We start from the raw sequence: 15,139 nt of genomic DNA on the forward strand, positions 1-15,139 counted from the left end.
TCCGGACCCAGACCCCGTCCTGGCCGCGTCACCCTCAGGCCGCTTGCCTGCGCCTGACCGCGGTCACGAGGGCGGCCCAGAGAGCGTGCAGGGCGCCCCCGCTCGGCACACGGGGTCACCGCGCGGGCCACGCAGCTGACCGCAGCCTCGCTTCTTCAGGCAAATGCGCGCCCGGGGAAAGACGCCCCGGGAGACGGCACCCAAAGGAACCCGGTGTCCTGTGCGCGCTGTGTGCACATGTCAGTTCTAGTGAGATAGCAGTTTTTGAAAAAATGTTTTGGGTGATGCCAGCCCTCGCTGGCCAATGAACTGCTGTAATCGAATCACCGAGTCCTCTGTGTTTCACAGCTTTGCTGAACACCGAGAAATTGGGGTGTGTGTGTGTGTGTGTGTGTGTGTGTGTGTGTGCGCGCGTGTGTGTGTTCTAAATTGCAAGCCATAAACACAACCGTTTGTCGCCGTGTGAAAGGGGACAAACGGTCGACTTGGAGCTCCGTTTCACATTGCCGATTAGGAAGAACCAAGCTTTATTTTCTAGGACCCGTTCACGCTGGTGAAAACGTAGTCAGTTTTGATTACGAAGGCCGAGATGCAGACCTAGACAGGAGCTACATGCTGATACGCATGCTATCAGAATGATTTATGCAAATTATGCATATTATTCCCAAAGGAATTCCTCCTCAAACTGCCAGGATAAATTGCCGGAAATTAGCCATAAAATCTGTCGTGCTAGGAGCGAAGGGTGAAGGCCACTGGGAAAGCAAGGACATTCCGCTTCTGGAAGCTTCCAGGTTATGACGGTGGCTGTTATTTTCCCTGGATGCTGAGGGAAATACGGTTTTCCTCTGAATCCTATAAAAGTCTTTTTCCTTTGAAATTTTTCCGATAAACGCTGGCCCACATTTTATTTACAGCTAGCGTAAAAGAAATTAAGTGTCAAGCCATCGCAGAAAGCACTACCACAATTACTTTACCATTAGCGGCCTAAGTGGTTATTAACTTTCTAAGCCTGGCTTTCAAGAGGTAGCCGTTCTGGAGGTTGGTGAGATAATCCACCAGCACCATACTTTAACGGGGATCTGGTTTTAATGTCCAAAGGACATACCTGTAACACAGCGTCTCACTCTTACAAACCTTTCCGCCTTACAAAAAGCCTCGTTAGTGGCTTTCTGCCCAAGTACAGCGCTGTTGCCCTCCGTGACTAGGGCCAGGTCACAGCTGTCTCCGTCGCCTCAGCCTCACTCTGGCCGTGGAAGGCCACCATGACTACCTCTTGTTGCTCAACGGATCTGATTAGGAGAGGGCTTCGTTTTCAATCAGAGCAGTTGGTAATGAGCTTCGCGGCGAACTGAGTGCACTGTTCAGGAGCAGTCGTGTTTTAATAAGCTGTTGTTGCTTGTGTCCTTCAGAAAGCACCATTCTCGAGGTTTTGCGACTATGCTCATTTTCGAGCGTCTTTCGTTTCGTTCAAGAGGATTTGACTATACATTCAGAGACGCAGGACTACTGTCTGCGCAAGGGGGACTTGGTGGCCATCTTTCCTCCCGCCTTACACTATGACCCGGAAATCTTTGAAGCTCCAGAGGTAAGCAAGCGTCTTCGCTCCTTCTTAGATAACTGCAAGCCCACTCCTCCTCCTCATCCTTATACGCTTTCTTTTTCTTTTTTCTTTTGCTTTCTTTCTTTTTCTTTTTTAAATGTTTTTGAGAGCAAGAGCGTGAGCAGGGAAGGGGCAGAGGGAGAGGGGCCTCGTACTCTCTCCTGTAGCTTCCTTCTTCCACCTTGTTCCAGAAGGGATTTGAGATGGATGGATGACTTCTTTTCTTCCTTCCAATGGGAAAATTTTCCTGTTTACTGAAGTGTTTTCTAAGTATCTCTCTTTCAAAGGTTTTGTGATCTCTAAATAGAAATGGAATGATGAGACTAAATGCTAACTTCTTCAAACAAGATAGGCATGGTACCTTGCCCATCATTACTTTAGGCCAAAAAACTAGGTGTCGCTTGGCAGAGACTTATTGAAAGCCATGGAGGGCTAGCTATTGACAGGCGGCTTAGAGGATAAATAATGAGGACTGTTTTGCTGAGTGTTTCCACAGTGGGGTTGACTATCCCCAGATCAAATACCATCATTGCCATCGTGAAGCCCATATACTTTTTCACCTCTTACCAAAGGTATGTGCCGCTTTTTGATCAATCAGGATGGCATTGCGAACTTCAGATTGTAAAGCTGCTGCGTACGGGTGAAGCTCTGAGGGTAATTGTGTCATCTCCTTGTATTTTTTTCTGAAGCTGGAGTTAATGAATATCAAAGACTGGAAATTAATCCACCCTGGCTCATCCCTTAATACCATTTCAGAGGTTCACCACCTGCATGCAAATTGAATGCAGTCATATTCTGCCTATGTGTCTCATGAAGTAATGTTGTTGCTGTAGCGGTTTTTGTATATAAAATACTATTTTTGAAAGGTGAACTTCTGGCTTTTTGGGGCAGTTTATAGCTGAACCCCTTTTATACCAGTTTCTAAGGTAGAGGTTTTGCAGCCAGGCTAGATTAAAGTATTGTTGGATTTTGGAACGTAATAAGAAGAGGACAGACTCCAACTGGACGCAGTGATGTGCATCTGCATCTATTTAATCAGCAAAGGCAAAATGTTTAAGCGAGGGGGAAAGTGTGCCTATGATTTCTGTGTGTTTCAGAAGAGGCATTATATGAATGGCGGTAGCAAATCAGAAGTAGGGTATTAGTGAGTGAATGGACATTCTGCACACAATTAACTTTGTAAATATCAAAAAAAAAAAACCCATCAACACATAGACAGTAAATAGGGCAGATAATACCTAATATTTGAAAATATTTTTAAATTTTAAGTTTTATTTCTGTCTGTCGTTTCTTTTCTTTATTTAAATCGTGTTTGTTATTTTCATTATGAGACTGTTTCATTAAGTTTACCATTCATATTATGATAGTAAAATCAACAGTGAAGTTATCAACACGTATTCAATAAATGTTTACCAAATTACCACCATTTTGACGGTACTATTCTTTGGTCTCCAAAATTAACTAGCTAATTTTTTGCTAACATTATTTTCTTGAAATAACTGACGCAGAAAAAATATATGGTTCAGAACCGTTTTTATATGACTCGGCAAAGTCTTTAACATTCATTCCATAAACATTCACTGAGCACCTACCGCTATCAGGCGTATAGATTTATTCCTGCCATTTTTATCTTAGGATGACAATAGGTAGATGCTATCGATGCTCATAGAACAGATACCCATGTGAAACGACCATCCGCTGACAGTGAAAAAGAGAAGAAAATCCTTAGTTCTGTCCTTGGCCATTTACCACCGAGAGCAGTGGCCCACAAGCTCCTCAGAGCCCACCATCCTTGCTGCCTGTCTTTTGTGCTCTCTAGATCTTGAAGGGGAAGGCCAGGCCTTGGGTATAGGAAACAGACAATAGCTGTTAGGCCAGAAACTTGAAGAAGAATCACTCCAAATATAAGAACAGTTAGTTATTCCTGGAGGACACAGATATTGAAGAGCCTTAGCAGAACCTGGGTTCTTCCACCCAGTGAGGCATGGTTTCCAGGATGTTCGAGCCCAAGAGACTCTAGAATATGACATTCCAAAAACAGTCCGTGGTCTTCCTTCACATCCCTTTCTCCTTCTGGAAGACACCTCTTCTCCTCCTCGCTTGTCCACTCAAGAGGTTCCAGATTACTCCACAAGAATCATCCTTAGTCACCTCTGCTTTGACAGTGTTCCTGATTCCCACCTCATTCCTCAGAGAATTTGCCATTGCCCACTGCGGGGTCTGTTGTACCTTTGCTGTATTGCATAGCACCTGCTGCTTTCCAATTACTTATTTGTCTGTGCTCCCATATGCTGTAAGCTCCAGAAGGAGAAGGAGCACATCATTGCCTTCTCTGCATCTCCGTGCCTTGCACATGAGGGTGTCCGCAGGGTGAACAAATAATAAGGGGCTGCTGGGATGGTTGCATATTCCGAAAGTGAAAATGCACTTAAGTTAAAGCATTAAATCAACGTTGATGTTGCATATTCAAATATGTACTGGGCCTAACTAGAACAAATGGATGGAGTGTCTTGTGTATACACGTAGCAATACTATCAGTAGTGGTAAGAACTATGGAGAAAGGAGAGCCCGGGAGGCATCTAAATAAGACCATTTGTCTACTTCTGAACTGACATTCGGCTCCTACAAGTTTGTAGACCTGGCATGGCTGAGGCCTTAAAAAATATAATATTTTTTTTTTTAACTCAGAAAATAGACTTTTGGGTAAAGTTAAGAATTTTTAAAGGTTTGGAAAAAGAATGTTTAAAAACACAATGTGGACTAAACAAAAAGTGGTCGGTACCTGACTGAGTCTTTCAGCTCCCAACATGTAACTTCTGGGTGAAGAATTATTCTTTTCCTGAATATTGGTTGCTCAGTTTATTGTAATATTAGCACTCAAGTGGCTCTTGCCAAATGGGAAACAAATTGGCAACTAAAATTTAAGACCATGAGAGAGAGCAAAAGAAACACTCCTTCTCAACTTTCCTTTCCCTCTCTTTGTTGGTCTAAATGCTATTCAGAAAGGCTGAGGTGGTTTAACTAGGAATGGATAGCTTTTTGAAACTTTCTGAAGGCTTCCTCAAGCTTCTGGCTTCTGTTATTTGCCAGAATTCAACCAAGTGGCTCTCAAATAGTCAATAAATAGTGATGATTTCTTTTCTGGCAAAATCTAGTATCCAGACCTGGAGCTACAGAGACGAGCAAGTCTGTTGGTTGTTTTTTCTGTGGCCAGAGATGGTGAGGTACGAAAGGAAGCCTGGGAACACGATTGAGTGATAGGGAAGAAACAGCAAGCCTTTAAGGTAGTAACACTCTATCACAACCGTGTCGCCTCCTAAAGTAAGGTAACAGCGAACAACAAAGTAATTACCAAGCCGTTGGCGCACACCCAAAGCTCTGACGCTTTTCCAAAGACCTTATTTGATGTCATGCCAAGTCCGACCTATCTAACTTCTCGGAGGTGTAGGGATTATAAAGCGATAAATGAATTTGAAAGCCCTTGTATAAATTCTGAATCACTATAAAAACTGTTGTATCAATATTATTCTGATTATTGTCACTATTCAACAAATATACTAGCCACAACAGATGAAGCAATATTCTAATATTTTGTCTCTACCTCAAGTTGGTATGGAGATGAAGCCACCAGTATACTTCAAGGAAACATGAATACTGAGCATCTGTTATGCAGAGAGCACTCTGATGGGCGTAATGAGTGACCTAGAAATGTTAAAGGTTCTTGTCTTTAAGAGCGTAGAGTTTAAGGAATTGGCCTATCACAAGGCTATGTTCTCAGAGCTCGGTGCCTCATATTAAGAGGGTTTCTGCCATACCAGTAAATTGGCCTTCATACCTACTATGTTGGAACTAGCAGTGTGCTGCCAAAGAGCACTCTGAAAAGCCTTAATTTTGTCAATTATTGTGGTATAAATACTCCCACATGGCTGAGTTCATGTTGCTAATATGAAGACCCTAAGCACAGAGCTGGGAAGAGACGTACACACTCTCTCGACCTAGTGTAAACTAATTGGAACTCAAGCTATGGGGATAAATAGAACTCTGTCATCTTGCTCCCAGGAGCACTGACTGTAAAGCTGGGGCAAGAGCCAGCCCCTTAGTCATCCACTCGAAGCACCGACAGTTTGCATTTTAAGAAGTCGTATCTTTTGTCTAGTCTAGATTCCTATACCCACAATGATTGGGTGAATACAAAATCTTATTGTATTGTATGTCACCTACCTCAACAAGACTACATTTTATTGGCAACTTCAATGTTTCACATACACGGAAGTGCTCAAAAAAATCTCTTAAACTCAACTAAATACAATATTTGGAGAATGCAAATGGGGGTGTTCAATGTTCCTCAGTCACTTGCACCAAAACTCTTTTCTATCTAGAAAATTGTATCGTCTATCCAATATGGATTTCTAGTGCTATTATACCATTCTCTCTTTGTGAACGCTGAATATTCATTTATGCTCCATTCTCTACGTATTTATTTACTCATTCGATATCTGTGTTGTCTTCAAAAGCTTGAAGATCAATTTTAAATTATAATTTTATATATTATAATTTTAAATTATGCTTTGTTGTCATGTATTCATTTATTAATTCAACAATTGTATATGGAGCCTCTACTCGGTGCATAGCACGATGCCGGGTGCTTTGAAAATACAGAGATAAATAAGACAGTGAAGATCAGGAGATCTCCAATCTCCTGAGATTTCTTGGCTCTACTGTCTCATGTGGGTTAACTCCATCTTCAGCCTGGTGGCCCAGCAGTTACAGGCATCATATTCACAGGTAACTAGGGCCAGAAGAGAAGCAGTGATTAAACATTCGCTTGTTTGTCTTTCTTCACGAGAAAGGAACTTCCGTCACATGTCCTCACAACTCTTACCCCTGTAGCACCCTTACCCACACACCTGCCCTAACGCTGTCAGAGGCCAGAGCAGTGTGCTTACCATGATTGGTGCCTAGACAAACCTCAGCAGAGGAAAGATGTTCAGAAGTGCACCACAAGAGCGGTTAGTGGAGTAAGGGACATTCCAGTGTCATCCCTTTTTGTTAAATGATTTTCTCCGTTCTCATCCACTTAATATTATTGCATTTAATTGACCTTCTTTCATTGTGAAGTGCTGAGCTATTATGGTTACTGCAAAGAGTTTGGGTCGACATGATGAATCCTGTATTTCAGCCGCTCCAAATAAATGTGTGCATCTTGAGTTCTTCGCACTTTGTTCTTTGTCACTGTGACCCCAGAATGCTACAGGTGAGACTATTATACCCCTTCTCGTTTGGGTAAAAGCCAGACCATCTCTCTAGCGTCTGCCACAGGCCTTTCCTAATATTGGTTTCTGCTCTAGTTCTCCACGTCCTGACAATGGAAAACAAACTGAAAATAAATTTTAACTCAAAAATATATTTATGTCCGTGTGCCCTCTGAGCTTGGTGGTAGTAAAAGAGCAACAGACGTTGGCTTTTTCTCTTCTTGTTTCACAATATAAACAACTAAATAGGGATTCCTACGATGTTCATTAGAAGGAAATTGAATAGAAGGTGGTAGAAAACTAGAAGAGTATCATTGTCGATTGACTAGAAATTTGAGGGAATTCAATGTGAACACTACCTGCAGGTCACAGGGCTGGGCGAGCACATTATATGTTTATCCCTCTGGGCTCTCACAGGGGAGCACGTTCACTTTCACAAAGAAAACAGGAAAGCCACGATGTAACGCAGTTATTGGCTTATTCATGTAAGCAGGACAGGATGAAGTTGCAAAGCAAGCTAAGTTCTCCTTTTGTATTTCCTGGTTTGGATAGTGCGGCTATAGTGAGACTTTTTCCAACAGATCATTCCGTGAGTAAATTAACGTAAATTGAGTTGGCTACGTGAGAAGCTCTTGTGGAGGAGTCTGTCCTCAGAGTGGCCCGTGAGGCGGAGGAAGCAGCAGCCCTAAACTCAGGAGAGCAGGCTTGGGCCCCAGTGATGGAAACGGTCATCGGGAGAGAGTACCATATTGTAACTCTCCAGGAACAAAGTACAGGTCAACAGGAGTGTCCTTGCTCATTGCTACGGGGATGCACAGATATTTTTAGTTCAGCTCTGGTTAGATCCTGTTCAGATACATCGCAGAACCGTCTGGGGGTGGGGAGAGTACTTGTGTTGTAATGCAGGTTAATTTTGCCATTATGATTGCAGCAACTTGCAAGTTGGAAGGGAATTGAAAGCACCCAAAGTGTGTTTTCTAAGCTTGACTATTTATCACAACAGGTATATGGTGAGTAAGGACAAACCCAGTACGTTTAAAGGAAATTAGTCTGGTGACATTAACATTGAGTGAGAAAAGTAGATCATTTGTGATGGATTCAGAATCCGTCCGCATATTGTAGGGTTTTCGCTGCAACGTGAAATGCCTTCAATCTGACCTGCCTCTTTACCTCTGACTTCATGTAGTTCACCTCCGAGTTGTGTGCTGGGCAGGTCTAATGCTAATGAGCACCAAGTATAGGAAATACTTGGTCGTTTTCATGCATGCCACGTGCAGTAATTTAATCAATGGCTTAATTCGCCATGGGCTGAAATAAGGTCACTCAGTTTCCTCTCAGAAACTCAAGTGAGAGTAAATTAATGCCAGGCTAAACACCCTAAATCAGCCAGGCCTATGATTTTCTGTGACAACTAATGTAACTTCTTTATGAAAACGTATGGGAAGTACCTGCAACCCTAGAGTTAATCCAAAGAGAGTCCGTTGTAATAGAACTGTGGTGAGAGAAATTCCATGCAACATCAGAAAACAAGCAAGACCGATTTGGTGGCTTCCTTCCTCTCCAGTGCCTTACGTGGATTTCACATTTCATTTTAGGTCTGTTTAATCCAGACATAAGCACTGAATCCTAAGCTCACAGCCCTCACCCGTCAGTAGCTAACTGAGAAGGAGTAGAGAAACATATTAGGCAATTCCTGTGGCCGGTCGGAGACAACATTTCGTAGTAGCAGCGGTGGCGAGTGCAGCAACCCTTACCTTGTACGGAGCATCAGTTCACTAAGGGCCCATCAGTCAGGACCCATCTGAGAGAATGAACGTAAAGACACGACTTCTACACTTAGGAAGCTCACCGGAAGAGAGAAATACGAATTAGGAAGAAGAGTCACATAGGCGCGTGTGCATCTCACTGTGATAGGAGTGGGGAGAAGTAATTCCCTAGCAGCATTTGAGTTTTTTGAAAGTTCATACGTGATTTGCCCTTAGTCACGTTCTACTTTCTGGCATTTGCTGGATGCAGAGAAGCCTTGTAAGATGGGCAAGAGAGAGCTGGCAACTTGGTGGAACTGAGGGCAAACTATTTCATGTAAATTTTTCATTTGAATGCTCCTTATTTCTTCTTTGCAGGAGTTTAGGTTTAATCGTTTTGTAGAAGACGGCAAGAAAAAAACCACCTTTTTCAAAAAAGGGAAAAAGCTGAAGTGTTACCTGATGCCGTTTGGATCCGGAACCAGCAAATGTCCAGGCCGGTTTTTGGCAGTTATTGAAATAAAGCAATTGTTGGTTGTACTTTTAACGTATTTTGATTTAGAGATAATTGACGATAAGCCGATAGAAGCCAGCTCCAGCCGTTTTCTGTTCGGTATTCAGCATCCAGCTTCTGATGTTTCATTTAGGTACAAAGTAAAATCGTAAAGAAGCGGAAAAGAAAGGCAGTCTATCAGAACTAACCTAAATGTCCCCTGCTCATCGATTTGTTTTGAATTTCTGCACATGTAATTGCTTTGTTTGTTTGTTTGTTTGTTTAAGAAGTGCCAATTTATATCTGATCTGTGATCAGTCCAACTCGCACTTAGGCACAAAACCCGTCATAAAATAAAATAGAATGTCAACATGAAAATGGACATCAAAATAAGCATAATGATAAACTCAAAATAGCTTTTTTATGTTTTTCTACATACTGTGATTTTCGCCTGTCATAGTAAATGTACCACAATAAATTTGGCACTGTGGGATTTTTGAAGTCACTCAAATTCTTCTCTAATATGTAAAACACTTTATGTACTACTGGAAATTTGTGCTAGAAACGGACACAGTCTAACAAATGCAAAATTCTCAGAGAAGAAGGAAATTAAATTTTCATGAGATAAACTGGATGAAAATGTTCCCTTCAAGTGTAATATCAATAATATCTATATCGCCTGGGTACGTTTGCATTAAATGAGTTTTGCAGTAGATTAAATGCTTCAACTTCACTTCAATATTTAATCATCCANGATTAAATTTTCATGAGATAAACTGGATGAAATGTACCCTTCAAGTGTAATATCAATAATATCTATATCGCCTGGGTACGTTTGCATTAAATGAGTTTTGCAGTAGATTAAATGCTTCAACTTCACTTCAATATTTAATCATCCATAAATGTTATTACTTTATATACTATGGCTCAATGCAACAAAATTTCTGGTTATGTAAGACCACTCATGTTAAGTTAGATACTGATAAGATGTAATGTATAAGAACACACAGAACCTATTACACATTCAGCAATTGCCCGGAGACGTTAGTATTGGGTTTGTTGTTAGGAGTAAATGTTGAAATCATTGCAGGACTGATGGTAGCATTTGGCTTTAGTGTAAACTGTAAGGGTGATACCAGCATGGCAATTAACTCTAACTCTTTCCCAAATGCTTCCATGTATATAAAGTGAGAAACTGGATAGCAGGGTTTGTTCTTGATGCATCACCTTTTGGACTTGGCGATTACTTTATTGCCTAAATAATACCGTATAATTTTTTGTGCCACAATGCAGCATTGTGTCCGTGAGTCAAAGCTTTCTAATTTCAGGGTACCAACTGATTATTTGGCATCTGACGTAAATGATGATGCTGTATAGAAACAGGAAAAGCAGGTAATAAAATTCAGTCATTTGTATTGCATCAATTGGAACTTTTGAAACAGGCAATTGATTTTTAAAATAACATTGTAAAGTTCAATACTTAATAATAAATACATGTTCTAGCATTCATCTTCTCCTTCTTGAAGTACATGCTCTAAACATTTCTTAGTGAGGCTCTGCTGGTCCATACTGTTTTTACTTGGTTGGAAATGTCTCTGTTTGTGCCGTTGTTCTTGAAAGATGACTTTGCTCTGCGTACATGTCTGTGTCCTCACAGCACTCTGAAGATACTGCATGTTCTAAGGCTTCTGTTGTTGCTGTCAAGAGGTTAGCCTTCAGCCAGTTTAGTTATTCAGAGGGTAGTCTGCCTCTTCTCTCTGACGGCGTTAACATGTTCTTTTTGTCTTTGATGTTCTTGGTCTCTTTCTGCATCCTGCCTGCGTCACAGTGCCTCTTGAGTCTGAGAATACATGTCTTTTATCAGGTGGGAAAGCCTTAGCCTTAATATCAGAATAATACCTCTCCCAGACTCTGTATTATAGCCACCCACTCTAGACTCCATGCTGTTTGACCTTTTCTCCCCATGGTTTCTAGCTCTAATTTACATTCTAGGTAATGTGTGTAGATCTCACTCTCTGAGTGTACCTGATCTGCTCTTTACCTCATCCATGGAATTTGTTTCTTCTTATTTAACCTCATAGGATCGAGGAACCCTCCTCTTTGTCCTTCTTATTCGTGGTACACACTTACGGTTGGTCCAAGCAGGACCCCTCTGCTTTACCTACTCACTCTATCTCACCCCTCATCTTCACTGTGACACCCCCTCCCCGTCATAGACATTCTAGTGTGTTTGATGTGTATCTTTTTATTCGTACGTATTTTTAGAAAACATATTACCTGTGTGCATGTTAATTTACATAAGTGTATTTTCTATACATGAGATCCGTCTTTTCTTATTAATCCCTATGTTTTTAAAGATCTATCCGTATTACTGTACACACACACACATATGTACACATATATTTAATCTGTTGGTTCTAACTGCTGTGTAGTATCCATAACATGCACCCACAATGTTTTAATGATCTTTTCACCCCATGATGGAAATTGTATCCATGGGAAACTTAATTTGGGAGAGAGGCCAAAGCAGAAACTCTACCCCCACCTGTCTTCCCACTGCTGTGCCCATCCATCCTTCACCCTGGACTGCCACCAACTCTGTCCCCAACCCCTGTACCATACTGCACGCACACGCACACACACCACACACACACACACACACGCACACACACACACAGCTTGTGACTGTCTTCACTCTCCCCAAGATGTTCTAGATTTGTTATGTTGCATCCTTAGATCCTTACAAGCCTCTCCTTTCTGTAGGTTGATTTTGAGTCAGGTGCCAGCTGCCGACTTGTCAGCTTTCAGTTTTTCTGAACCCATTGAGTCTGCCAAGTTCAATGATTAATTTTGTTCTTCCTATCTGCCTGGTCCTTTTTAATGTCTTTCTCAATACACTCAATATCCTCTGTCATTTCTTTAAGTATATGAAGAAATCTGTTTTATATTATGTATCTGATATTTCTAAACGGTTAGTATTTTGTGGGTCTGATTCTGTGTTTGTAAGCTTTACTCAGTACGACTTGATTATTGAACCCATATTCCTTGGAATTTTATCCCTGGAAAAATTTTAAGACCCGAGTTTAAGGTTCATTCCTTTGGAGAGAAGTTGAGTTTCTTTTGTGTGACTGCTGATGTTATTATCACGCTCGGATCACTTTAAGTTTACAGCTTGAGTACTTTGAGAGGAGATGAGGGATGGGAGATACATAGGTAATGTGGGTTATAACCCTAAGTCAGCTCCAAAGCGGTCCTATGAGAAGGAATAGACGGGAGATATGTGGGGGATATATTTTTCTTTTCCCAGAGGCATCACCGAGAGAGGCAGATCTACTCACAGTCTTGCCTGGAGCAAGGTCTCTTTCTGGTTCACCTACTAAGGATGTTTCCTTTGCAAGTTTTTGGCTTGGGGCAGCAGTCTTGGATTTCACACGCACTCCCAACTTGGGCCCTGGGTTTTATCTTCCGCCTGCCACAAAGGATAGCCCATTCTCTTTGTACCAGGAGGACACCGAGCCCACCATATTCCCTGAAGTAGAAGCTACCGTGTTCTTACATTTGTCTCCACAATATACTTTTGAGGTATTACAGCAGGGAGAGCACGGGAAATTATTCAATTCTAATTTCTGTTTAACTTCGGAGTGTGTCCAGGAACTTAGAATAGAAAGTAAGAATAAACAAAATGGTTGAGAAAGTACTATATAAAAGGAATGGGCAGTCGAAGCAAAACAGAATCATAGCACAGGCTTACATCTAGGAATTGGAGTGTTTATGAATAGAAAAAAAATGTCATGGAGAAATACGCTAAAAGACACGGATTCTAGCTGTGATATGACTAGTTTGTTATCATCGACCAGTCATTTTGCCTCTCATTGATTCAGTTCCTTAACTGCAAGATAAAAATAATAAGGCCTTTTTGACACAAGGGTTCATGATGAAGATTAAACATAGTGAGATGTGTGAATTTATTTTGAAAAGTGTAATGCAATATGCGAACACAAAGTTGTAACAGAGAACTTTAACAAGGTTGTGCCTTTTAAAAACTGTTCTTATGTGTTTGTTAAAGGAAATATTTTTTTAAGTCATCATATAGTTCCTTATGCATTAGTTCCATCAGACATTTTTGTTCTAGACATATCTGTTCTAGATATGAGGCTGTGCACTGGATCACCCTTCTTTGAGAACACACAATTTATTAGGGAAAACCACACATACACAACCAATATATTATAAGTGTCGTTGTAAGTAATCAATTCATCCCTTTAAAACAGTTCTAAAATTCTGATTTACCACTAGTCCTAACTACCCTTCCATCAGGCATTCCAGAGTACTGTTCTGTAATGAGAAATTACCATGTGCACAATTATGCACAATAAAACATATACATCAGGTATTATGATTCTATGATAAAAACAGCCAAACCAAATACAGTCACTGAGGCTCCAGAATCTTCTTAAAAACTATAGTTTACATATCTTAAAAACCCTTTTTTTTTTTCATTTTTACAGCCACCCCAAGTTGCAAATGAAAGGAAATGAATAATGTGGCTTTATATCAATGACTAACACTGATGAAGCATTCAGTTAGCAAAAACTTAATGCTCTGAAGATAATAAGAGAAAAAGCTATTTACTCCTAAAATAAGGCGCGCTGCTAAGCGACCTGTGTGGAACATTATCTGCCTTGTGCCGGCTTTCCTGGCACACTTGATTATATCTCCATTTTATCGTTAAGTTTGGGGTCACGACTCTAAGGTAAAGGAGTTTCTAAGTCAAAATCTGCATGGTTACTTCTGTTTATTTGCTCATAAAAAATAATTTGGGTCACACTTCTTGTAAATGTTTTCCAGTTTAACAGTGGAATCTTAAAACCAATTTCAAAGATCAAAGCACAAAAATTATGTAAGTTTTAATCTTAGTATAAAATAATGTCATTAATGACAAAATAAGACCTCTATGCCCTCAGAATATGCACTGTTCTTAACCTATTAAATTCACCCATATTGCAAACTATTATTTACTTGAACTGCATTATTAGGTATTCATATTCACATACTCAATTAAGAAAAAGTTAGCAAGCCAAGATTACATTCCCTGTAGCATTATTTTAAATTATAATGAGCAATCACATAAAACTCTCTACTGTTTCTCTAAAGCAATTATTACTAACTCTGCTTCGTAGTGTTAATCTAAATCAGTGATCATTGATGTTTGGACTTTTTAGCTTAAATCTTTATTTTGTTTATAATACTTTCTTGAGTAAGATGAATTTGATTTGTGAAAAAAAACCCTACAGCACAATTTTAAAGAGGAGATAATTTGACAATACTAATGTTTAAAAATACGTTTGAGTCAAAAGGAAGTGCTGTATATTATAAAAAACTGTTGTTCTGAATTGTCCATTTCATGTTCTCTTTTGATTTTAAAAAGGCACACACGTGGATTTATGAGGAAGCAACTCTTAAAAAGACATTAGATCAGAAATGCAAATGCTTTGTTAATCTACTTAATTATCTTTTATTTACAACAATAATTCAATAAATTAACTTTAAAAACACAGGTGAATTACTGTGTCTCATTATTTCCCTACGAGGAGCAGGTTGAGTGACAGAATATTTGGTTAAAAATAGCGAGTTGTTTGGAAAATAATTTTGCTGTCTGAATATCCTCACATTTTTGTCTCCCCCCCAACACACACACACACACACACACACACACATTCTTATTTTCTGATACTCTTCCTAAAAACGTATTCATTGTTCTATTCAGAGTATTTTTCATATATTTTAACTTAGCTATTTATGTGGGAAATAATAAAAACAGACCCAAGAACTATCAGGGACTAATAAGATTTTTAATAAGTTTATTTTAACCAGGCTGACCTTGCTAGGCTCTAGTTCTTAATAATCGTAGTCATTCTGTGGAGAGACGTAAAAGAACAACAAAAAAACAGAAACGAGATGCCATTAGACGTGGTCTTTGTCTTCTGCAGATCACTTAACACAGATCATGAATGAAGCTGAATAATACTGGGACAGTATTCTCTTTATT

At 40.1% G+C, this 15,139-nt stretch overlaps 1 protein-coding gene across 1 annotated transcript in view; it reads left to right on the plus strand.

Moving 5' to 3' along the window:
- The window catches only part of CYP7B1 (cytochrome P450 family 7 subfamily B member 1), an 80,387-nt gene extending 70,623 nt beyond the window's left edge, over positions 1-9,764 (plus strand). Inside the window, exons 5-6 of the mRNA XM_077751838.1 lie at positions 1,410-1,585; positions 8,976-9,764. Coding sequence (XP_077607964.1) covers positions 1,410-1,585; positions 8,976-9,263 — 464 coding nt within the window. The 3' untranslated portion in view covers positions 9,264-9,764. The remainder of the gene's footprint in view (positions 1-1,409; positions 1,586-8,975) is intronic.
- Positions 9,765-15,139: the final 5,375 nt, after the last annotated feature.

Source organism: Crocuta crocuta, unplaced genomic scaffold (assembly GCF_008692635.1).
Source record: "Crocuta crocuta isolate KB4526 unplaced genomic scaffold, BGI_CrCroc_1.0 scaffold20, whole genome shotgun sequence".
In the NCBI taxonomy this organism is placed as follows: Eukaryota; Metazoa; Chordata; class Mammalia; order Carnivora; family Hyaenidae; genus Crocuta; species Crocuta crocuta.